This window comes from Brienomyrus brachyistius, chromosome 6 (genome assembly GCF_023856365.1).
Source record: "Brienomyrus brachyistius isolate T26 chromosome 6, BBRACH_0.4, whole genome shotgun sequence".
NCBI classification, from domain to species: domain Eukaryota; kingdom Metazoa; phylum Chordata; class Actinopteri; order Osteoglossiformes; family Mormyridae; genus Brienomyrus; species Brienomyrus brachyistius.
The window spans coordinates 14,475,628-14,502,577 of NC_064538.1; the positions used below are offsets into that span (position 1 = coordinate 14,475,628).

General features: G+C 41.3%; 1 protein-coding gene across 6 annotated transcripts in view; it reads right to left on the reverse strand.

Moving 5' to 3' along the window:
* The window catches only part of bsna (bassoon presynaptic cytomatrix protein a), a 121,894-nt gene extending 95,330 nt beyond the window's left edge, over positions 1-26,564 (reverse strand). For 5 of the 6 annotated variants that reach the window (XM_049017189.1, XM_049017186.1, XM_049017184.1 and 2 more), the window contains exons 1-2: positions 26,270-26,564; positions 9,045-9,510 (exon numbers count right to left, since the gene is read on the reverse strand). In XM_049017189.1, coding sequence (XP_048873146.1) covers positions 9,045-9,510; positions 26,270-26,451 — 648 coding nt within the window. In that variant the 5' untranslated portion in view covers positions 26,452-26,564. Of the gene's footprint in view, positions 1-2,033; positions 2,149-9,044; positions 9,511-26,269 lie in introns of those variants that run through there. The other variant, XM_049017188.1, reaches the window with a different exon arrangement.
* Between the last annotated feature and the right edge of the window lie 386 nt (positions 26,565-26,950).

Here is a 26,950-nt window from a genome sequence, read left to right on the forward strand (position 1 = left end):
GCTGCCGGCAGTTGGGGCAGAAACTGTCATACACTCCTGCTGGGCACCACTCGCATTGTCAGATGCAGTGCAGTTGCAGTCACATATTTTATCATCTCGGAACGGTTGTAAAGGTGATCAGTCATAAGTTGCATAGGTCGTAAATTGACGACGACCTGTACCTAGTATAATAAATATTTGCTAATATTAGCTATATTCATTTGTATAACAAAGCTTAAAAACTGAGAGCAAAAAACTGAAAAACTGTACATTCGAAATACAAAAAAAATCTTAATTTATAGAACCAGGTTTCCATCAGATAATTTAATTTCAATAACAGTAAATGAAAAAGCAGACATCGGCGAGCAATGGCAGAGGATAATTTAAGGTGCAGGTCCGTCTCCACTTACATTGAGGACTTGCTGCCTTATTATACCAAAGAGAGGCCCAAGCTCACTCAAGATCAATACTGCCACTACAGGCTAGCTGTGCTTTATTTCCGGGGACCAGGAAATTGATGCAGGGGAAAAGACAAATCATTAATCTATAAATAAAAAATCGACCAATAGGATATCAAACATCCAGTCGGTCACCCAGATCCGCGCCTGAACAAAAGAAAGCTTCATGGTATTAAGCTTCATTCAGCCTCACACTTCACCGTTTCCGCTACCTTCACGCACCACCACCATCTTACAGCCCTCTTGAACTCCTAAATATGCAGGCCTGAATAGGTCTTGGTTCACCGGTCCCAGTTTGTTTCATGAAAAGGTTCTTTTGGTAGCAGTCAATACAAAAAGAGAAGAGCTGTGCTCTCATCTGGTGCCTGGAAATGTACATGTGTAAACTTGGAATTATTAATGGCATATATATATATATACAGGGTGGAATGTGACTCTTTAAATAACAACAATTACACCATTTAAATAAGGCTCTATTTTCCAAGGAGAGTCGAGCTTTCTTATTAGTGGGTCACCTGTAAATAGAATAGGTATGATGTACAATAAGCCAAATTCAGCACAAGGCTTAGGAGGTTGTGCTACACCAGATCCAATCTCAGGGAGAAACTTTACATTGCAGCTGCAGTACATTGGCCCTGTTATGCCAAGCAACAAAATGAATAATCTTTATTCATCAAAACAGTGCACAAGGTTAGCTGTTCCAGCGTAATTATGGACACAATTTCAAGTGCTGTGTCATTTCATTTTGGAGATTCTGGTACAGTTTATAAGGGACATTGGTTGTACGTAATTTCTTATATACTGTAGATTGCAGAAGTTGCAAAAAGAAGGCATGCACATGTAATTCTCTAGCAGCATAGGAGCATTAGAGTATATTCGCCTTTCTCAAGCTGTCCAGCTGCTTCTGTGAAACAGCTTTTAAAAAAAGAGCCTTCCATCATCACTGCAGACGAGGACTGCTTCGCGGTTAACCTAAATAAAGGGAATGGTAGGATGCCAAAGGATGAGAATGTTCTACCTGTCAGCCAAGTGACCCTTCACCACAACTCTAGTTAAATTTGGAGCTAAGTTGCAACCGTTAACATTTTTGGTTTTTAATTTCAAATCTGCTTGACTGGACTGTGATTGGTCTGACTTGTCACTATAATAAACAATAGCATACAGTAGATAGACTCCAGGCAGACCGTGACCCAGTACTAACTATGAGGCTATGAAAAATGGATGAATGCGTGAATTATCCAGCAGTATTTTTAGTTCTCTAGGAGAATCCAAATCTGAATCTGAAGCCTTCTCTGTGACGGTGAGAGTTTATGACAGTAATCTAAAGACTTATTGAATAAGCAAGTGCAAGACTTCACAAATTCACAATAATACAGTCAGACCAAGTAAAAGCAGAATTTCAACTGGTTTAACTGCAAGACTTCACAAATACCCAATAATAGAGTCACACAAGGTAAAAGCAGAATTTTCAAAAAGCTTTCCATGGCATCTTTACAGATCACATTTAATGATACAAATGCTGTTTATAAAATCATGTAAGGCATATTCAAGCAAGTTAACAATCTGACCAAAGCAAAAACAAATCCCCCAGTTTACCTTGGTCGAGATGTTCAAGTACCAATGCAACTGGGACAACAAATGGGAAATCCAGACATGTTCTGAGGAACATCCAACACTAAAACTGGCAGTTGAGAGACAGACGAAGCTAACAAATAAGGCTGCACATAAAAACATGAGTGGCGATCAGTTGTACGGTGCTTTTTAAAGCACAAATACCTGAGTCACATCGGTGCTGTTTTTAATGCCCCAATCAAAACACATGACAAGGTCACATAGCAGAAGAGATTACTCTAATTATCCCATAGTGTGCCCTAAAATAAACTGCCAGACTGAAAGAACTGTTGAACAACTTCACAATGCTTCAGAAGAAAACTATTAATGCAACACGAAAGACAAAGAGTCACAATCAGTTATAAATCACTGCTGATAATGTAATCTTCTTTAAACTCTATACATTTATGTTTACTTTAGCAGTGACCTTCAATAGTCAGTGCTAATGAGTATAAGCAATGATTCACCAATAACGCAATGCTTTTGCACAAGGAAGTTCCCCTGTTGTAATCCAGTGTAAATCACAGTGTGCTAACCACGTATCTTCATGCATTCCACTGCAAGAGGGGTGTGGGCCAGAGACTTGGGCACCCTCTGCCCTGACCCTGATTGTAGTCCACAGTCTGGGGATGTTAATGCTCTGGGGGCATGTGACCTCCAGCGACATTATCCCCTTTGAACTTCTAATGGCTCAACAGATCTCTTGGAGTGGTCCTGCTATCCAAAAAGACAGCCCACACACACACACACACACACACACACGGGCCAATATCAATATCTTTGTTGGGACTCTCCATTCATTTCCATGGCCATAACCCCAATCCAAACAATGACACCCTTAACCCCTACCCAGCCCTAACAATCATACAGTAGTACTGTAAGTAGGCAAATAAAACACAGGACTTTTGACATTTTTAGTTTTTTGCATTGCAGTGATTTCTATAAAATAGAATTTCCCCTTGTGGGGACTGAAAAATGGTCCCCACAATGTCAAAATAACGGGTTTTTATCACATTCTGGGGTGAAGTATACCTGGACCACCCACACACCTATATCCAGCTGTCGCTGTGAAATAAACTCCTCTTGCTATCAAACTGTAAGAAAGACCACAGGACTCGTCCCAGTACACCTTCCTATCTACGGACAATGTCTGAGTGCGATCACGGATATTTCAGTTCAGTAAATAAGCCAAATTGCAGTGCGCTTATGTCTAATTGCTCACACTGATGATGTGAACGGCCTTATGACAGTCCCACCATTAAAAAAGGGAACTGATATATAAGAAGCATGTCAAGCAGATCTGGCAGTGCGCCAGTGTCTCAAACGCTGTGGGTTCAAATCCCATGGCCAGCAGAGTAATCACATGACTGCTGGGCCCGGAGCAGGGTACTTAACCTCAGCCGGATGCTGGCTCACTCTGCTCTTCAACCCTAAGGTTTCACCACTTGCATGTAGCTTTGGACAAAAGTGTTCTCTAAATAAATACAAATCTAAAAACGACCAAGAAACCTTGAGAACAAGGTCTAGCAGCCTAGAGGATTGTCAGCACCTCCCAGATGCAAGACTTCTGTCTCCGTCTTGCCTGGTCTGTGTACCTTATAGAGTAACTACAAACACCAACCTGTTTTCATTTCAGCCCACAGAGGTAGCTGCAGCACAGACAGCTCTAAGTACTCATAGCTTGGAAACAAACATAATGCACAATCCTTATTTTCACCATTTTTTTAAATTGTGCAAACATATATTTTTTATATACATATATATTGGTTAACTGCTGTAAATGTCTTTTCTTACAATAATCAGGCCTCGTGAACAGGCCTTGAGACAAGCATCCTAGATAATACTCTGTAAGAACCTAGTTCTTAGATCCTCAGGACATGGGGACTGGTGGACAGAATGGGGCGATTTTATTAATACCCTAAGAATATTTAGAGCAGGCTAACTGAGCACTGTAGTTTTACTCTCCAAATTTGAGGAGAAAATCTGAAGTTGTTGCCCCTAATCTCACTCTTTTCTAACACACACAACAAACTTTCATTAAACTCTCAGTACGACAAGATGCAGCTGCGTAGAGGGACCTGTCTCCTGAAATTACCTATACCCAGACCCATCTCTACTGTCTCTCTCTTTAAGAAGCTGTACAGATTCTACGTAAATTCTTCAACATGTTACAAAAGCTCCCCAAAAAGCCCACAAACAGGGGTGTGGAAAGTTATCTCATGAGACTGTGTGGGGGTTAGTTTCAAATAATTTGATAGAGAGTTGTGTCCATCAATCCATTCCCTGAAACTAATTGTCCTATTCAGAGTCATGGGGGGTCTAGAACCCATTGGTGCAAGGCAGGAAACAGCCCAGGATAGGGTGCCAACCCATCACAAGGCACACTAACATACCATTCACACCTAGGGGCTATGTGGTAACTCCAAATAACCACAGTATGTTTTTAGATTGTAAGGGGAATCCAGAGTACTTGCAGGAAACCCCATGATGACACAGGGAGAGGATGCAAACTCCACACACATAAAGCCATGGTGGAAACTCAAACCCTGGCTCAAGTGGCATGAGGCAACAATGCAGACCACTGCACCTCCATACCACCCCCTACAAAACACTGTTAGTTGCCAATTTCAGAATCAGCTACTTAGAAAACTGTAACCAAGAACTTCCTGAATCATATATATAACCATGATGTCCCATTGTTTTTAAGTATTTAAAATTATATCCAAAGGGCCTGGACAAATTAATGAAACTGACATTCTAATGCAATCATTATTTACAATCAGGGGTTCGACTACTCAAGTACATTACCTGTCTTGAGTTTGTTTTAATATGACTGGCAATATTAAGCCTTCAACCCTTTTTAATTCAGTCTTTCGCAATAACAATGAATATAGCAAAAAACACTAGGAATGAAAAGGATTTTGTCCAGTGATTCCTAATCTCTTATTTCCTTAGTAAAATGATCTTCATGGAGAGAGAATGTCAGGAGAAAGGATTTTGTACTCGTGTTTTACAACAATCAGTTTGATACATGACCTTTATCTAAGGATGGCTGAAGCTAGAGAGATTGACACCTTCCTCCACATCACAACCTCCTTCAACCGACTGCACAGCCTTAGTGTTCTCAGATAAATATGTCTGCACAGTCCCCTTTCATCCTACTTGCATCCTCACATCACATGAGTGCATCCGAGTCTTGACTTCAGCCAGCAGGAACTAATGCGCAGACTGAATCAAGGAAAATGTATCGAATGCACATTCCTCAATGTGCACTGGGACACATCCTGCCTCATACAGGCATACATATTCAGAAATGTGGAGAAATAATCACTTTTTAAACGATGGGAAAATTGACTCGTCTTATCGTGACGTAATTTTAAACATGGAGTCGGAATACAACAAATAATATGCATTTTAAAAGATGCATACTCAGAAGTGCTTAACTCAGCACATATTAGGCAAGGTTGTTCATGTTACCAGATAAAGTGCTGCGAATGACAGGAGACACATGAAAACATCGCAAGCCTTTTTTCACCTCCGTGATGATTTCATCTCCATTAAAGCAAACACCTGTTTTGAGGTGGTACTGTGAGATCTGCTTGCATTCTAAATCTATGCCTGGTGCTACTCTTACAGAATGGCTTTAAAATGGGCCCTTTTTGACAATGCAGAAATGCACAAGCTCCCTGCTTTCAGCCTGTCTGTCTTCACCTTCCCTTTTAAGCACCTTCAGGGTCATTTGATTTGAAGGGGTCGGCAGTTGGGTCTTCACAAAATTCCACGCTCAAACACTCTGAAATAGTGAATGGATCGTCTCAGTCGGGTTCTGCAGTTCAGATGAGCATTCAGGAAAGTCTTGAGGATACCTGAGATATTACCTTATATCATTTGCTCGATGGTTGCGTATCATGTTATAGATGCATTGAATATAGTTGACATTGGTGACAATAAAACAATGTCCAGCTCTTTACAGGTTCTTTTTTCAATCAAGTATTGTAATTCATTCACCCTTGGATATATATGTATACACACATACATAAGATATAGATATTAAGATATAGATTTAGATATAGATATAGAAAGTGAAAGACAGCAGTCCTTTTTATACATGTTTGTTCAAATCTCTGGATCTGCTCTTCTGTACTGTAGCAAGGTTTTTAAGCATAATTCACTATGCACATTATATAAAAATAGCAAAAATCCAAATATCATACATCCGAATCAGCTGCTAATTACAAATAAGTGATATCAAGAAGACTTCGTTCCTGTTTTCACAGTGAGAAGGTTATTTATAATGATGAACAACAGACGTGTGAGCATTAATTTGTCTGAAGTGTTTACCTACAAAGCAAAACACTTGAAAGATGTAATTGTATAGGTGCTATGCATAATTGACTCATCCTTCATCCCCGGCATGAGTAAAACCTTCAGCGATCTCAGTATCCTGAGAAAGGGTTTACTAACAAATGTTAACAGAGGAGGCCCATACACTGCACTGCTCCAGTAAATGCACCATATATATTTGATCCTGCAGTGGTCCATTGTTAGGACCTGGACTGGTAAGACACCACAGTGCATATGAAGGGATTCGTCACTGCTGAATCCTTATAAAAGCTCGAGCGGGAGTGGTGTCTCCTCACATCCAAGCTTTACGGTAATCTGGTGACCAGTCTTGCTTATGCTTCAGCATCTTCCAGCCTTTTTTCTGCACTATCCCATCTGCCAGCCCCCCCCACACCCCGCATGGGGATGCGGAGAGAATTAAGAAGCCACATGACTACCTCATAAAAGCAGGCAAGTGGAAAATAGCTAGAGCTTGTCATAGTGGTGGTGCAGTCATTGAAGGAGAAATATGCCTCAGTTTCTGCTTCCTGAGTGTACTGTGTGTGCCTATTTATATGTATGTGATGGTGTGAGACTGCGTCTGTTCTCCTCTGGCCGTGTGTGTGCATGGGTGTGCATTTGTGCATGTTCGGGTGACCTGATCGGGAAATACTCACAGAAGTGGGAACGCACGTGTTTTTCTGAAATGCATCTTAAAAGGTTACACCGCAGTGACAAAATTATCTCTCTTTTTCCTGGGGCACATAGATGACGAGGACATATTCTGAGTTTGTCTCCAGGGAGGAATCTCATTCCGTTTGCGATTGAGAATGGGCTGAAAATAAGCCGGAACACCAGCATCGCAAAGCAGCAGCATCTGTGAGAAGAGTGGGGGGGTCGCATGTTGCTCCTAATTGCTCATGTCACAGCATTTCCCGATAAGGAAGAGAGCGTAAGAGCTAGGTGGACGGTAACGCCCGCTAATGTCGCTGCCCCTGCCACAAGCACCTGAAACTTTCATCTGCCCATCGGCGCTGTGAAACTGGTCACAGCCTTAATTTTAATGCAGTGGCCAGCTCCTGTTAGAACTGCACCTCTGCCTTGCAGAGACAAGTGTCAGGTTTCCAGTTACTGACTGCTCAAATATTTGCTGGATAAGCCGTTAGTGAATCTGCCTCTTGTCATCACTGCATCAGTGTGGCACAGATTTTTCTTGTCTCCTAAAATAATACCATTTGATTCCTTTCACGCTGTCCAGGTTACAATAGCAGCACAGCGCCCTTTAGTGCCACGCAGTGCAAAAAGTGACTGCAAGAGCTCAGAAACAGTATCCGCTCACTTTATTTGTGGGTGCAGTATTATAAAAGCACATTCTGTTGGCTTAGTTTTGCTACACGGTGCAGATCGGATCAATGCGGAAGCTGCACCATGGCAAAAGGAAGTCAGTTTTTTTGCAGGGTTTGCTGTTGCCAGAGTTATTTTTTCCTTAGAACCTCCATCGCACTCCTTCATGTCAGAGAGAGACATGCTGGCTTCCCACCTGGAGCAAATTATTATTCACACTGTCTGTGCGCAAGCAAGACTGAAATACATGTAAACAGATTATTAGTCTCCCCTAAGGGACGGAAAGGTTAAAAGGCTTATCGAATTGTGTATTGCCAGCTCTCGTGAACTGTTGTATAGCTTTGAAGCTTCCTGCTGTGCTTTAATAGGTCAATTATAACTGTCAGTTATGACTTACTGGGGGCAGCTGTGACGCTTTTGATAACTATTTGTCTGGTTCTGCAACTATTTCTTGCACAAACCTACAACTTGACTCACAAAGCCCAGTGAGACAACATGGCTGAGCTATGCTTTATTAGACACGTCCTCCAAATACTGTTTAGTCAATGTTATAGATGGCCAGCAAAGAATGAATGATTACAGAAGCCATAACTGAGGTCTCATAGTAGGCGTATAGAACAGCAAGTCGCCTCACAATCAGCCGCTCGTCAATGCACAGCCTTCTTCCACAGACGTGACTCCTCTGCACTGTCTACTACTTGGGTGTGGCTAAGTAAAGCCTCTACTGCTCTATGCTGTGAACGCAATAGAGCCAGGTCTTTCAGTTCAAGCTGATGGATGGCAGCGGACAGCTTAACAGATCTCAAACCCTGACTGGCTTGAGATTATTCCACCAGCAAATTTCAAGGTTTTACTAACGCGCGTGATCCAAAGCAAACTAATTTTCAGTTAGGCTATGTACCAGGGTGGTATGTGAGGGAGGGGGTCCAGAATTTTTTTAGGACTGATAAATGAATTTTGAAAATTCCTAAGAGGCATATGCAGGCTTATCTGAGGTATGGGGTGGATGAGGAAAACAGGAAGTGACTATGGTTCCTCTGAGAGGTGCTGGTTGGATGAGGAAAACAGGAAGTGACTGTGGTAACTCAGTGAGGTGCTGGTTGGATGAGGAAAACAGGAAGTGACTCTGGTACCTCAGTGAGGTGCTGGTTGGATGAGGAAAACAGGAAGTGAATATGGTACCTCTGTGAGGTGCTGGTTGGATGAGGAAAACAGGAAGTGAATATGGTACCTCTGTGAGGTGTGGGTTGGATGAGGAAAACAGGAAGTGAATATGGTACCTCTGTGAGGTGTGGGTTGGTTAAGGAAAACAGGAAGCGGTTATGGTACCTCAGTGAGGTGCGGGTTGGGGTTGAATCCACACTGGTTGCACACTAGGGCCCGGCACTGTGTGCAGTTGTTGCAGTTAGGTGGGTCAGTGGATGCTGTGAGGTCCGTGGTATTACACACGGGGCACAGCTTGCTGCTGGGCATCGGCGCAATCTGTGGCACGGAGTATGGAGAGGAGGGGGCGCTGCCCCGGTCTGGAGACACAGATGGAGAGCGGCCGGAGCGACCGGCACCACTGACATCCACCTGGAGGCTGCGCCTGGAGGCATGCGTGCCGGCACCTGCTTTCTGGCCTGGCCCTTGGGCCTGGCCCTGTGCTGGGGTCTGCTGCCGGGGACTCTCGTGGGTGGCCAAGCGGTAGGGCTCCGCCCGAGCTCCACCCCCTGCTCTGCTGTCACCATAGCCAGGTTGGGTCCCCAGCCTTGATCCAGGCAACTGGTCAGTCTGGTTTTGTCTCCCACCCGGCCTTCAAAACACAAAAAGAAAAGAATCTGTTACTTGGCCCTGCCCAGCTTGACTCAACAACATCAGTAACGCTACCTTGCAGTCAGTCTCTACTGATGTACAAGAACCAATGCGACCACTAAGCAGGATATAGCAAGATTGTGTACTTTAAAATAAAATTTTATTCATTCAATTTTTAAATAAAATTATGAAGGTAGCACTTTAGAATGCTTGCCAAACATAGCGAAATCCGGCAGTCATCATTTTCTGTGTTTATTCAGTTAAACATTAGTCACTCATTTCATAATACATTACAATGAAATTAATTAGAATATGGGAGCACTGGAGTATGGAAAAGATTAATGCAGCAAACAAATGTGGCTTTGATTCTTAAATACCTCAAAACAAAGTACATTTAAACACAAATAATTGCAAACATCATTTTTACTGTTTTTAATGTTACCTTGATTAATTGTGTGGCATCAAAAATATTATTTTCTAAAATAAAACGGTTCACATCCAGGTAGGGTCTCTACATAATAAATTACCCTTCTAGCACTCTCTCACACACACACACACACACACACACAAGCTCAATCATCTCATGGAGGTTAATGTAATTAAATATTTCACTGCAGTGAGTCATTTTTCATGTTAAAGAGTGAGCAAAGAATTATAGAAAAAGCTGAACATTGTTTTGTAGCACACTGATTGATGTTTGTAGTTACCGTCCTTAAGAAACAATGTTCAGAGTGACCTAGTAAAGGACCCTGCACCATGTCCCAGACAGCAATAGCAAATTATAGCAGGACTAAGTTAGCATACACAAGGTAACATCGTGATATTTTGCACCAAAAGCTATGATCAGTGGCTGAGTTCACTATTTCTAACATAAATAACATGTCCCATAAATGTCAGCCTATAATCTCACAATGAGGTTCCAGTTAGCTACATGTAGAATAACCTGCATGGGGCTACCATTTTGCTTAACCTAGCACTTCATTTTCCACCCTGCACAGACCCAAGGCTAGCCGCCTCTCATCCCTGCAGCAGTCATGCAATTGGCAGGCCAGGCTCACGGCCATCGTGAATAAACGGAGCAGTCCATCCCACACCCACTGAAAGCTGCAAGTGGGACATAGCACCAGTGGGCGATGGCGCACTGAGAATTTGATGCAGCTAAGAGAGCAGTTGGGCGTTGCCTGAGACACACTGTGCTGTGTGCTGCTGACAGAATGTGTGACCGAAGACACTGGGAATGGCTAAGCATTAATGGTGGAATGTATAAGTCTGGCTGGGATTCCTGTACATTCCGGGGTTCTGCAGACATTCCCATGCATTTATCAAAATTAGCTATTTTAAGTCATCCTAAATCAGACTATCACGCACTAGTGCATTTCTAAATATGGTAGCAATTCTGATAAGCTTTTTAAAAAAATTTAAATGAAATTTAAATTTACTGTGGTTGTCATGTTTCGGGTGCAGGCATAGCAGGCAGGGAGGTACGTGGGTCCATAATTCGGGAAAGACGGGGTTTATTAAGGAGGAAAACAACAAATACGGGCAGCAGAGCTCACATCAGGACTCTACAGCGTTAATGACAGATCTAACTAGACAGACTGAACGTTGACTTATATACAGGACATGACATCAGAATGCAAGCAGGACAGCTGGTACGTTGGGACTTCACACGAGGGAAACGAGGTGGGCGTGGCACACGAGAGGGCCGGACGAAGGGACGTGACAGGTTAACATTTTAAAAACTACAAATATTTTTATTTTTAAGGCATATAGGAAGTTGCATCCATCAAGATGGGCCTTTTCGTGTTTTTTCAGCCAGTATTATTATCAAGCAGTGTGAAATAGTCTACACACATCACAGAATTAGCAATTCATCAGCAGACAGCAGAACACATTCATAACAGGCATGTAAAATTAACAGGGAGAAGGGAAAATATTGACCATTTAATGCATGTTTTTGGGAAACTGTAAATGTAGTTTTATTTAGTGAAGTATTTCAGTGGACAGACATTAACCGAAGGCCAGGTCCTATTTATTACTCACGCGTGCTCTGGGCCACTATCACTGCAAGGTCCACAGACTCAACAAACAGCTCAGCACCACCCTCCTGGAAGAGTCCGCCAATGCAAACAGGGAAAAGCCTCCCTGCAGCTACAGCACGTCCCTACGGAGAGCCAGCACTCTGTGTCTGCAGGACGGGCGAACAGGAAACAGCCCACGTTTCCCGCAATAATGGATGTCCACAATGTAAGCCACCCATCAGTCCTTTCAGAGTAATGGATGAGAATCATGCATTAAGTTTTGATGGTCTAGTTATCATAACAATATCCACACTTAATGATTTCATCTTGGTTCTGCCTGCATGTCTTGCATCAGCTGACAAACACTATGTCTGCCATTATTATTATTATTATTATTTTGCCACAGACATAATATTTCAAAACATAGTCCATATATAGCGGTAGATCTTTGTGTTCAGTGTTTTATTAACATGTTTGTTTTTGTATGATGGAAAGCACACAGCAGACATAAATGACAGGTAGCAAACAGACATATGCAGAATCAGTCTTAACCATGAGATTTCGGTCCAAATCACCAGAACTGATGCTTTATCGCTTTGTCAATATTTATTAAAATATGTTGTTATCATCTAATGACTAATACATTTTTAGCATTCAGTTCAGCGTTCAGCAGATTTGTTTGTTCTTCATACCAGTCGTCAGCACTTCTGTTTTGCTGTACACCTTCGCATTTTGCATATTGTACAGTGCGTTAATATCGTGGAGTAAAACCATATTTTTAGCCGGGGAGGTTTATGGTCCTCGGGGTGCACTTACATCCCTAAGCTGCTCGTTATCACTGCCATAGTTCTGTGTTTCTCAGGTGATGCGGCCACATTGCTAATTAGTGCCGCGGATACAAATAGCCGGTAATGGAGAACCGGCAGCTACTTAACTACACTCGCCGAGTCTAAAATAGTCGCGAACGAGAGCGAATTTGCATTCGCAACGAGCTCAGTCCGTGAAAGTCTTTGCTGTACAAGCTTATCTCTGGGAACAGCTCCAATGAACAAGCCAGAACATGCTTCTGAAAATAAATCTGCCCGGCTCTGTGTGCTTCATGCTAAAGGGTCCAATGCAAACATCGTTGCTATGACTGTAACGTATAGTAAACTGTGAACGGGGAAAAGTAGGGACCACATAGTAACCTGCCGTTGATAAAGGTTTTTTTTAACTTGCTAATGAAAATATAAGGGCGAACCACCAATACGTTACCGTTATATCCCAAAACTGATATTCCGGGGTAGAATAAAAACCACGTGACATTATTCTGGGCGGCAAAAAACATTATTTTGCCAGGTGTTCCATATCATAGTCAAACGTAACACATTCTCTTCGGACACCTATTGAAATAAAAGCCCTGTACAGAAACCCATTTATACCTTTATCTAGAAAAAACATGGCAGGAATTAATAAGCTTTTAAAAGGCAGGGGCAGCAGGCTTCTGGTCCAATGTCAGAGCTGCCTTCCGGATACAATCGGCCTCCAGATTCGTCCATCATCATGGAATAATTTCAGGTGCTCATGCTGACAGGAGTTAATGAGTTAAATTGTGGCGAGACCACAAGCAGTGTTATGAGCAGGCAGGTGAAACACACAGTGGGTGCAAAGCTCTCTCTGACACTGAGCACTCCCCTGAGCGGAACGCAAGAACCAAACACAACAGGAACGAACGCAGGAACGACCTGACGATAAACAAAGTCTGGTGTTTGGGCTAGTCTACCATGAAACGTGAATCACCAGTGCACCAAAGGGCAAGGCTGGCATCCAACATTATTTTCTCCTTCGGAAAATAAAATTAACCTTCTTCTACAGTTTTTGTAGACGACTGGCGGAAGAGAATGGGGGGCAGCGCTTACAGTTTTGTACATCTAGTACAGACACACACATTTACAGCAGGAGTTACAGCAGAAATTATTATTATTTACGTTTATACTTATCTAGGTTAAAAAAAAAAATCGACTGCTTGCTTTTTTGTGCACAGGTTTGACTCCCCCGCCGCACCAGAAAAAACCTCAATGTGTTAAGTAAGCAGGATTTAACAAGCCTCTTTGATGTATCGCTAGGCTATGCCAGGGACCTTTAAAAAGTGGGACACCTCTGCACAGCGAGGAGCAGAGAGCTTATCAAAGCCCTGTTTTTTCCTTTTACTACCCAGTGGGTGTATTATCACAGCTTCCATAAGACACATAAGATCCTATAAGAAAGCATGATTTTCGAATGCTTAGGAACTGCCAGGCACACGTGCTCCCTGCCGCAGTCAGTTTGCTCAATTCCAATCTGGTCGATGCAATTTGGATGGCAGAATGGGGAAAAGAATGTTCAGCTCAGCCAGCAAAAGTGCATCCGACCTCCGGAGTGTGGCCAACCGTCCAAATGTGCATTAATCCTGCTGCTGCAGGAGAGCACTGTGGGTAGTGCTGGTTATTGTTAGGTGTCGAAAGCAGAACTCCACCAGTGCTACGAAAAAAAGGAGGCCGGCGTTCACGCTGCCCCGACGTTTCATAACTGTCACGTGGGGGTAGGTGTACTTTTAGAAAGCTCTTGAGTGATGGCCGGGGTGCTTCCAAGGGTCATTTAACAGCAGTCTGGGGAATTCTGGTATGCCTGCCTCATCATTGTCACACTCACTCTCTGCTCATAGGCGAGAGTGAGCCACAGTAATCCCACCAAGCAAGTGCACTCTACACACGTGAATTAGATATTACTTATATTTGTGTGTGCGTGACGAGTCAGTCCCAGGATTACAACATTACGATACTTCTTATGAAAAAAAGTGTTCCTGTAACTCAACCGATGCTCTATGCTAATACAGCACCTGGGTTCGAACACACAGAAATTGTAGCCCTCTCCTCTACAATAAACCTCTTGGGGCGGTGAGCGGCTCAGCAGAATAAGTCTCTATGCCAGTGATTGGGAGATGGTTTGAGCCTAGGCCTGAGCCGAATAGTCGCATGTCTGTGTACCCCTGAGCAAGTCCCTAATCCCCCCAGCTCTGGGGGCGCCACATGCTGGCTGACCCTCCGCTGTGACCCCCAAGCACGGAGAGCAAAATGGGGTAGGCAAAGACAGGCATTCCAATGTCCGCATGCTTGTACAAAGGACAAATACAGGATTCTCTCTTTTGCAAAACAAATTAAGTAAATTATTTAAAACTGCATATTTTGAAGGGATATTATAGTGGGACAATCCAAGAGAGATATTTGAATGAAAGAATTTTTTGAAGCTATAAGAAGGGGGGCCTGGAACACAAGGCTGTGACATTCCCTGGATGGGATGGTAAAGAAGGCCTTCCCCTTATTATTATCATTATTATTATTATTATTATCATCATCATCATCATAACAATGGATGGACAAAACACTCTATTAAATTAATACCACTACTTCATGCCTGAAGCTAAAAATGAATATCGGGGGAGACGAGGAGGGTTCAAACCTGTTATTTTACTATTTTACTGGCTATGGGTCTAGTCAGGAGCAAATAAACTTGGGGCGGGCGGGGGGTTCAAACCTGTAATTTTACTACCTGGCTGTATGTTACGAGCAAGGTGTGTTGGGCCCTTATTATTCACTAGGTGGCCAGTTATGTGCGCACTCCCACAGGGGTGCTGTAATTCTACCTGAGCTTTTCACCAGGGAAAGATAAGAATCAGGATCCAGGTTACTCCGAAAAAATGCTGAATGTATAACATTTTAACACAATTAAGTAATTAAAATAGCAAAGACTAGCCATACAAAATAAGCCAACTTCTTGAACCCTAACACCCATACATCCATCTATCCATGTCACTGTGATTCTGATAATAATTGCCAACATAAGGGGAAATGGAGTACCACCGTACTGATGTTCGTCCACTGTCGTGTAAACTCCCTACATCAGCGTACAAAGGTCAGAACAGTGTCTTTACCAGAGAGACTGCATGAAAAATCAGAGGTATTTTATTTGTTGTGTAAGGGAGGAAGACCAGCTAGCATTTTAGTGTATGGAAATGTTTTTAATAAAATGTATTTTTTAATTGCCAAGATTGCAGCAGGTTCTTAAAATTTTCACACATTTGGGCTGTCATGACAATAGGAGCCTCTTGTCACGGGGCTGCTGCCATTTGGTTTTGCTTTACAGGGTAAAATCAAGACTGAGCTTTTAAACTTCAAAGCACCTTATCCAGTTCCCAGCCGTGCCTCCTGGTTCTTCTTCACCACTACACACACATCACACACAGCACATTTTTAAACATCCATTTTTCTCAGTTTTGTTCCCAGGCAAATGTGTCTGCTCCCCATATTGGCTGCAGTCACTGCTGAGTTACATACACAGGCATGATAGCATGTTAGCATTTACTGTAAACGGATTCAGGTTCAGTTTTTGGACACAGTCCCCATCTTAGTCTGAGACTTCAAAAAGTATGTTTAGCTTCCTGTGGTTCCTGGTGTGGTTGCTTGTTGGATTTCGCATCAGATTGCAAAGCACTGAAAGCGAGAGGCTCTTCTGAACCACGCTTTATCAAAGACGCTACACAAGAAAAAAAAAAGCATGCAGTATATCATCCAATTTTAAACTAGATTACTGTATCTGCGTTCCAGAAAATCTGACGATTATACTGGCATAAAACACATACCTATGTAGAACTTCCATAAAAACTAGAGTTTTTTTACTGGAGCGTGAAAATCGTGATATATCTTTTACGTCATGAAATATGTTTTTAATATCCAAAATTATTCTCAAGTTAAAAACTACTAAGAACATTGGAATAATTAAATGTGTGCAGCCTACATGTTCTTTGCTGGTGCCTCATCGGAAAGGTTTGTAAGCACCTGCCTTTGGTTTGCTTTGTCTGTAATCAAGGTCCACCCATCTGTTCCCTTTGCTTTGTTTATGAAGATGTATACAGCTGTAAGGTGCAGAGAAGCCACATAATAACATTGGCACTTTGCATTAGCGGGCAGACTTTCAGCCCCTTTATCCCATCAGGATCTGAGTGCATTTTTGGACAGCACCCGGCTCTGAAGTTTATTAATCTCAGGCCGTCAGCGGAAGTGCCAAAAGTACAGGCCTCCAGATGAAATATCCTTCTGAACACATTTGCCATCACATTCACATGTAATGGATACAGCAAAGAGCCAAACACACTCTGCCGTTAACAAACTATACCATATCTTTTTAAAACTGCATTGAGCCACCAGCATATCTGAGCAGGGTTGTTACAATGAATTATGTAATAATGCCACATTATGTAATAACTCGGCAAAATGTAACAAATTTCCATTTCATTATATAATAGCACCAGCATTTTGCAATAATCTGCCACATTTTGTAATAGACAACACAAATGCAATATGTAATACTTTTCCCTACATTTTGTTAGAAATTATTACATATTGTGGTGGTTATTACAAAATGCAGGAGTTGCACTTTTTAATGTTTAACATGTAATACAGTGCATTATGCAGTTAACAAACAAGATGGATGTCTTCTTTGACACTTCGTCAAGTTATTATTTAATGCGGCATTATTACATAAAGCGTTGTGACAACACTGCTCAACACAGTTCTGAAAAGGTAAGGTGTAGTTTGCTAATGGCACAAGTACAGAGATGGATAGTTCAGGTTCAGAAAGTAAAATTCCAGACCAAGATTTTGTTTCAATCAACCAGTTGAGCATAAAGAGTCACGGTCGTGGAGAACTCAACGGGTTGGTTGAAACCAAATCTTGGTCTGGAATTTTATAGGCTTATGCAAATGGAGAAGAGTGAACATAACACCTGTCACCCCTGTGTTTGCAAACTGTACAGCTAATTTTCTCTCAGGATGAGCACATTTACTACTTGTACTACTGTCCATCAGCATCTGGTTAGTCTCTGTTTCGGTTTAGCTTTTAAGTTTAACTTCTACTTACGCTGAAGCATTTTTAAGATGAAATAGGATGTGTGCAGTTGGTAAAAAATAACAACAGGAGCTGTCCAGCATTAAATGGATGACATACAAAAAGGCTGTTTTACATTCTGTCCCATACATGCAAAACTCATAAGCTGTCATCTCCTTCAGCACTAGAAGCATGTCAGACACACTTTCTGCATTCTCTAGGACCAACAGTCAGTGCCCTGCCAAGCCCAGGAGCACTGTAAAGGGTGGAAAGTTAGGGTCATTCTCAGGCCCTGTGGGCAATTTGGCAACTCTAGTTAACCTCAGCATGTTTTTGGACCGTTGGGGGAAACTGGAAGGAAACCCCCTGACAACACAGGTAGAACGTGCAAACTCCACACATGGAACCCTGGCAGAGACTTGAGCCCAGGACTCAGATGGGGGAGGCAGCAGTATGAACCACTGTACCACCGTGCCACCCCCATGAAACATATCATGAGGACAAATTCTGGATGGTACAAAATACCAATAAAAAAAAGATCATTGAAGATGATGATAACAAACACAATTAGTCAGGCCATCGGTTTACATTCTGTGGGCACAGTCTGCCTCAGGAAGATTCTCACGCGTCAGTTTTGGACCGGCTCTCGGCCTCCACTCAAAGGTGCCCAGCTGTCTGCCTACCGGCCACCATCTGCTCCCCAGGGCTTGGGTGAGCTGGCCAGCTGCTAAATCTGATATACTGGAGCTGTCAAAACATTAAATCAAAAAAGGTAACCCTTTCATCTGCGCTGCTCATTTCCGGGGAGTGAAACTGAAGTGAATACTGCCAAAGTGCAATATCTGGAAACATATGTACGTATTCAAACCTTGGAATCTGTCCTTGCTGAAAAACGAGTTCAAATCCCACATGGGTTTGGCAATTGTGACAGGCAAGTAGGATGTGGGCAGGCAAATAGCAGCATGCTGATTGACCAAGGGGTCAGCTTACAGGGCATTACGGGCTGGGACTGTGCGAGTTTCACACCATCTCAAATTCATAGGTTGGCATGTATGGAAATCTGTAATGTCTGCAATACGTAAATTGATATAAATAAATAAAAACAAATGTATTATTCACTCTGGCAAATACAACATTTAACAGTTTTTTAATCAATTTTGGTTGCCCATTTCTGGGGATGGCGCACCAGTCAATGCATAGTGGGCACTTCCCACAGTAACTGCCAGAATTTATTTTTGCCCAGGGACAACAAGGGAAGGGAAATTAAACCGGCAACAGAAATTCATCATTTCTTTTTTTATTAGTTATCAGCCTGAAGGAATAAACACATACAGATGAAGAGGGAATGAAATAAATAAAGGCGGTGGTAATTATTTTTTGAAAACGGTTCAGTCCCTTTCTGTTTTCCCCTGCTTAGCTTGGGATTGTTCTGGCTCTTCGAAATCGCATTTGTGCTCGGTTGATAGTGGCAGGATTTGAGCCAAAATCAAAGACAGAGCCGAATAAACTGGGCCCACAGCTTTTGCATTAGGTTGAGTTAAGCATATGGATTTTTGCAATTCACAGACAAACTTCTGCAGAACAGAAAGATTACTGGCAAAAAACACAAACATTATATCTGTAATACACATTTAAATGCACGGGGTATGTGCGCGCCGAGTGGCCTCACGACTCCTGCGTCATGGATATGATTGTATCGCTGGCTGCGTCTGCGTAGCTCGCATGTTCTCCTCGCGTCAGCATGGCTCTCCTCCAGGAACACTGCTCTCCTTCCAAAGGCCTGCAGTTTGGGCTTGGTGTCTATAAATTGCCCTGGTGGTCTCTGCCATGTGAAGGACCAGCCCCCCATCCAGGGTTTACCGTGCCTCCTGCTTCCTGGAATCAAGCCCAGCCTTCAAAGACCCTTCTTCATGTAAACATGGAAAAATGGCTGGGTGGATATTCTGATGTGAATCTATGTGCACTTTACTTGTCTTATAGAGATACCACAAATATATTACGGTAATTTTAGCATTATCGACGTCGAATTTCCCGTTCAATACAATGTTCCCTTTAGGATTGGGTGGTATCTATTATCTATTTTTTCATACCAGTTTTTCATACTTTTCATATATATATATATATATATATATATATACACATACACACACACACACACACACACACACACACACTGTATACCAGGGTGAAAAGTATGATATATTATTATTACTATACTATAATATACTATATTACTATATTATATATATATATATATATAAACGTGATGAATAGGCTACTGTAAACTCCGGAATCAGAGACAGCCTAAATAGACACATCAGTGTGGAAAGTGAGTGCGGGGAAACAAGGACATCGCTCCTGGCTGAAGCGTTAAGAAGATCACCCTTTGCCATTATTGACACCACTGTCGCTGCCCGATCTGCAGCTACTTGCGCACTACTGTATGTTTCACATATGCCAAGCATGCTCCAGCGCATTCAGCGCATTCATGGCGCAGTTTTGCTTTTGCGGCATTAACCTACGTATGTGTGCTACTTGTCCGATCACCGCTAACACTGTGCATTACAATACATCGCCTCAATACAGTACCTCTGTATCAGTATCATAAAAAGAGAAGAGAAGCGTCCATATTTTTTTACGAAATTAAAAATAATACCTTCTGGATTTCTAAATACCAGGGTATACCGTAATAATGTCAAACCGCTTAAGCCTAGTCCTCTTTGCTTCAATTATTAAGTTACTGGTACAAAAATGCTGCTTGATGTCATCACTGCTGGTTGAATATGAGGCAAACAAGCTTATGAGGATATTCCTAAGATGTTACCCAATACGACATGAGCACACGTCATTATTCAGTTTTATTAAATAACAAAGACTAAGCATACAATATATGTGTCTATAATGGAGTAGAATGATAATTCTTGCCTCATTTTTTAACCTTCTTTTCTTTATATTCATGCTTATCCAATTGCATTCTTATAGGAAACAATATTACAGAATGTTATAAAGCCATATAGAGGCCAATAATCCAATAAACACACATTTACACAAAAGCCATTGGTACAAGACACACAAGTCAGTGGTGCAGAAATATCTTGAAGCTGATCCTATCAGACTCCAGGCATTCCACGCCTCCTCATATTTCTTATTACGCAGGTCAGCTAATCTAAAGCATAAATCTTTCCACCTAAAGCTCTTCGATAAAACTATTTTTATATTATAGTTTTTATTTTCACTCTCAGAGTTATTTAAAACATTAACCGTCCTGGGACCAGTTTAATATGGAATATTTCTGAATCAACTGCAGTTGATGTATTTTCATGTTATTTTAGCATTAACTCCATCCACTGTAATCATTACTTTCATATTCTGTAAAATGATGGATTGTTTACATTTTTTGCCTATAATCCCAACTTTAGTTTATTGTATTCTACTTTCCTACATAAAACAAAACTGTGCCAGAATAAAACAAATAAAGTTGTATACCAATATACTCATACATTTCTTGGGGATGCGATCATGTCTCATGAAAAGATTCAAACTTATGATACTCTCTTAATTAGAAATATGCATTGAAAACAAGGACACGATCACCAGGACTAGTGAAATTCCAGCTGGTATTTGCCAGATGGTTATGGGTCAATTATGGGCAGCAACTTCAAGCATTCAGAGTACTAGCCTGCCTGTAATGAAAAGCAAGACACCCTGAAGCATTTTGTTCCTTTGTCCAACTCTGGCAATCCCAGACAGTGCTAGAAAATGAGAAGAGCTTTTTATGTCAAACAGATTTTTGCATAGCTTCAGGCCACGCAAACCTATGTTAGCTGGAAATGTGGTCCCAAGGACCAACTGACAAAGGTATTTACACCAATTTTCATAATGGAATCCGTTCATTCCAATTCTCTTAGGAGGCTGTCATCCTGTTTTTGACGCGTCTTAATTGATATGGATATTTACAGTTTAAACAGAATTGCACTGTGCATTGTTTTAAATGGTACAGTAGGGCAAAAATCACAGTAAGGACGTCAGGTGTGTGTGGAGTGAACTGCTGAATATACAAAATGAATGATAAACGAATATTGGCCTCATCAATCACAGCTAAAACGAAAAGTCTCCTCCTAGGTCTACGTGGTATGGCCCATGTTCCTGACAAAGAGAGAACGGGGAACTTTCTGGAGAAACAAGACAAGATGGTAGCTTCTGTGTGACTTAGCCTTACGTACACACACACAAACAGACATGCACAGATACAAACACATCACTGCAATCTCCGACCAGTGGGAATATGAGGGACTGTATACTTGTCCTCCGTCTGTCAGATCATCCATGCAGCAGCTATGTTGGGACAAAACACCCCACGCCTCGGGTGGCCACTGTTTCTGCACAGGCACCTGGCCAGACGGACGCCGAAGGACCCCCGAGCTCCGACCACCACACAGTACACCAAGGTACACAACATGGCCCAATGGCTTTTGTGTGGTCACTGTGTATGTTGAGAGTCCATCTTCTGATCATTACTCAGAAAGCCCTTTTGAATGTGCCATGAGCTGACATTGAAGTAGCAATATAATACAGCTAGGTGCCCGTCCTATCTGATATTTTGATATTTATCAGATATTTTGGACAACAAAAATTCACGTGACCAACACCTCACTGCCTCTTGACATCCAGCTGTTCCCAATCTATGATTCTCCCACTCATTATCCCACATACTCAACAGAATTTATTTCCATGTTTGCTTTTTCATGCATAGGGATAAAATTTGAATTTCTGCTTAAATTAGCTTAACAGAGCCAGTTATTTCAAGCAATGTTTAATAAAAGGATTAATTAGAAATGGAAAAATCTGTAAATGAGATGATGGAAGTGAGCAGACTAAACAGGCCAGTAATTATAAATAGCTTTACCTCCAGATCTGTTATTTCAATTTGATTTGAACTTTTTTGTTTAACGGCAACAGCAAACAAAACCTTGCCAACACTGTCCGTTATTCCATGGCTGCTGTGGGATAATTTATTGGAGACTTAATTAAAGAGTGATCCTATTTTAAAAGGCAAGCGGGTGTTTTCATCAGGGCCTGAGTACTATTACAACAGGGTTAAGTGCCACTCTTGAAGCTTCATTAATAAGTGGCAGTACAACATTGTTTGTACACCTGTGAGACAAACTGATGCAGTGGTCAGGTAACAAAACACTGGTCCAGCTAGGTGTCAGATGTTGATACATTTAGCTGACGTAACGCTGATTTACCTAAGTTACAAACATCTTGGTGATGAGCCCTACTCCAGCCAAGCCTTCTTACAACCCCATACAAACATGACAGCATTTTCTCAACTCCCTGAGAAGAATTAGTGGTAAGATAGAACCAGCGCAGGTCTCGCAGAGAATGAGAAATGTACTTACTTTTCACGTTCTACTGCTCCTTAATTACTAATGAGTATTGAAACCAAAACCACTAGCTCAGTACCTTTGTAGAGAACAACCTAAGTACTAAATATTGGCTGAACTAATAAGAACAATGTGGATATTGTAATACCTGCAATAATGCTGCTTAGCAGTAGCACATTAGCAGTGTTAACAAAATATTGTGTGAATACCACTTTTTTTTCTCTTGGTTCTCCATCAAGAATAAATTCATTGACTGATTAACTGAAAAGAGCAAATAATTGCACATATAATAAAATATAGTAATATTATAAAAATGCAAATACAGAACACATAAACTTCATTAATTTAACATTCTTAATTAATATTTTATAAGTATGTATGCCCTCCTAATTATTAATTATTGATGTGCATTATTGTGTGTGCGAGTGGCAAAAAATGTGATATGGGATTAATACACAAATTATCAAAGAAATAATGTTTCACAGGAACAAAGCAAATTCTTATGTGCAAGTACAGTTTGACATAACTGCTCTCCTAATTATACATAAACAGCCGAGACATAACAGCATGGCTCATACATAACAGTTTCTTTTCAAACTTCGCTCTAGTCTGCGAGACACTGGGACTTTGTGCCATGAGTAAGTGTGAGTGAGAATTTCAGAGTCAGAAGAGGAACAGGCCCGACTCAGAGAGCCATGCAGTGCTTTTCAGATAGCAAAGATCTTGGACAGCACTGTCCTGGGGGTTCAAGTAAGAGGATCCACAGTTTCACCTGTACGGGTTTCACTCTTTCATGCATATCTTTTAATGACCACAAATAAATTACTCACAGTGAGCAGTGAAATGTTTTGAAAATAATTTATGAAATTGTTAATTTAAATTACTAGTATCGTTGTTATTTTAGAATTTTATGAATGCTGAATTTTATGAAATGCTACATATCACCACATTACATATTCAACAGCTCAACAATGACCATTATTCATTCATCGTACAAATTAAAATTTTGTGAGTATTTTGCCTCCTCAAACACATGCAAAATATGAAAACATAGGAGGTACTAAGCTGACTTTATAGAAAAAGATTCAAATGAATAATTTCTCTGATCAATTCCAAACGTTGTGACTTTAATTACACCTCAATTTCACTATACGTATAAATGCATCAATTGTGTTATATTGAGTAAAAGAATATATATTGTATACATAGGCATAGCAAACAACCAGAATAAATGCCACAACTGCAAGCAAACCATTGATGTGTCAGTCAAGAATAAAGACTTCCAAGCAGTTTAAAAACGATAATAAAAATTCATTCATCTAAAAAAACTGACCAAGGACACTCCTCTCTCAACTGCATAATTTACAAGCAGGAAACACACTGCTATCGCATACATGAAGATCGTGGCCTGTGAAGTCACATGGTGCCCGAGGAAAGGACTGATTGGCTCTATACTGGAGCCACACCCACCACAGACACATAGCGTCTGTACCCATGGTCCTCTGGACCTCCTAATTGTATATTGACGGTAGTAATACACAGCATTTCTACAGCAGTCTTTTTTATCCAATATATACATATTCACGCTAAAATGTCAAACACATCAGTGTTCAAATCCCTTTTGTATATTGTATTATTATACTTAAATTATATTTAAGTAAAGTAACATGACATTCAGGTCTGTGTACTAAATAATGTGAATCCTCCCCGAGGAATTATTCTAGCATTTCAATTGCTTGATGATAAAATGACGTGACAATTCTTAAAAGCAAACAAACAAGGCGAGAAACGGTTCATATCTTTTAGGTTGCTGTTTCTTTAAATTCTACTGTGCTACAAATGGGTTGGCACTGGCAATGCGATGCTCTGCTATGCGGGAACATAGAGGTTCATGAAGACACAGCAGGTTACCATGGCGGCTTTCCCTCAGTGGCTGTTTCTGTCAGCGGGTATCATGCTCCTGAGCCCAATCAGTGCTCCGTTGCACTCGAAAACCGTGGACAATCAGCAGCTGATTACCAAGGGCAGTAGTAAATCATTATTACGTTTTACATCATACGCCACCTTAAGCAACAAAGAGCAGTCTGAACAGAGGAGCACTGCATTTCCTCCCAAAGATCTCATTAAACACCTTGTGAGAGTATGATTAAATGAAACAAAAATTTCAGGCAGGAATTCATTGTCGCTAAAATAACATTTATTGTGGACTTCAGCTTGAAATTGTAAAACGTGCACGACAGATTCGTTCCTACGATATGTATTTTTCTGTTCATAAATCATTCGTGTCGCAATAGCATGTAGATATCCTGCTAAAAAATAACGATTAAATACGATGTACCATCCAGCGTTTCAGAGTACGATCGACAGCACGGTATTCCTTTGGAGACACACGCCCAGTGTTATCAAACGGAAAGAGAGACGAGGAGGAGCACATATGCCACTGTAGCTGCACGTGATATAATCTCTTCACATGGACTTCTATTACAACACGGTTATTAATACTTAATGCAAACACACCCTTATCCACGTTCCACGTTTATCGTAAAATACAAACAGATTATATATATATATAAATTATATATATATAAGCGATTCTGTTGCATCGTATTCGCACTGCAATCATTAAATATTGCGTTTTGTTACTGCAGTTGAAGCAGTATTTTCGCCTCGAAACGATTTTTGCTGTAATGTGCATCTTCACAATCTCTTTCATTACATTTCTTGATTAAGGGCAATAATATGATCTAAATCATGAACGAACAGATGTAGATTTCATGCAACTGATGTAATTGTTTAAGACGTGTTATTTCCCTATATGCATCAACTAAATTTAAAATACCGATATTAGCAGAAGCACTTTGCATAGTATAGCACCAAAAACGCGTGTTTTACTCTTCCATCTGGCATACGATGTTATTTTCTCAATACAAGAAACTACAGATGAACTAGTGGACAACATGAATTATTACAGGAATAGAGTAGAGCAATGCAGAATCGTATGATTTACTATACTACTACACACGGCGATTGTCTTTCTAACATATATCTTTCACAGTGGATATTTTGTATAGATAAACGTAAGATCCCATGTCCGAAACAAAAATCTGATTCCAAAACTGAACGGTATCTTCTATTTTTCATGTTCAGCTGTCAATTTTTTCAATGACATAGAATAAAACGCGAAGATGAATGACAAAACGCAAGTGTAAGTCATTCATTGAGGAATCCTCAAGCTACCCAATATTTTCACGGAAGAAAATTTCTATAGCAATTCATCTACAATTGAGCTATTAAACAACAAATGTGTCATAATAAATAAATTATATTTTTTGCAACAACGCACTCACATATAGAATCATGAGAAACAAATCATCGAAATGAAATCCATTAGACCGTTAGATTCAGGAATAAATGCATATAAGGCGGCGAGAGGCAACGTCCACCGTTGTACCTGGTTATGCCTGCTCCAGGTCCGGCCGCCACTCCACCCCCAGCTGCAGCACCATTGCTGGGCTTGATGTGCTGTCCAGTGCCCGATGGTGCTGAAATGGTACCCGGACCTCCCGCCATAGGGACAGCGGAGCCTGGTTCCCCAGGTTGTTCTCCTCCCTCGAGGCTGGCTTCGTTCCCCATTGTCTCGGGTAAGGAGACGGTGGAGGGGAATGTTTTTCTGTCAGTTTATTATATTAAATTTAAAAACTGAGAGGGAACTCAAGGCTGTTCCTCTTCCGCCATCATCACTAGCATCATCCTAGAACCTGAATGGAGCACGCGCACATATCGGCAGAAAGCTGAAAGAGCACGCGCACTGACGCCGGAGTACGTGCGTGCAGCTGATCTCACATATTTCGCACGTGCCTTAAAACCAAGGGTCACGCCTGACAGAACTGAACATCGCCGGGCAGGTTGCAGTGTACATTAACCTGCACTGGCTGACCTTAGGGAAATACAGCGTAAATTGATTAAAATGATAAATAGAAAAAACAAGAGGCTAGTTGTTAAAATTAGATTTTAAATATAATAAAATCAGTCATATCCAATATATACATTGGCACTATCTTGGTTACTGGTTGACTGTATTGGCCCACTCTCAGGCCACCATGACCAGCAGCTGAACTACCAGCCCATCATC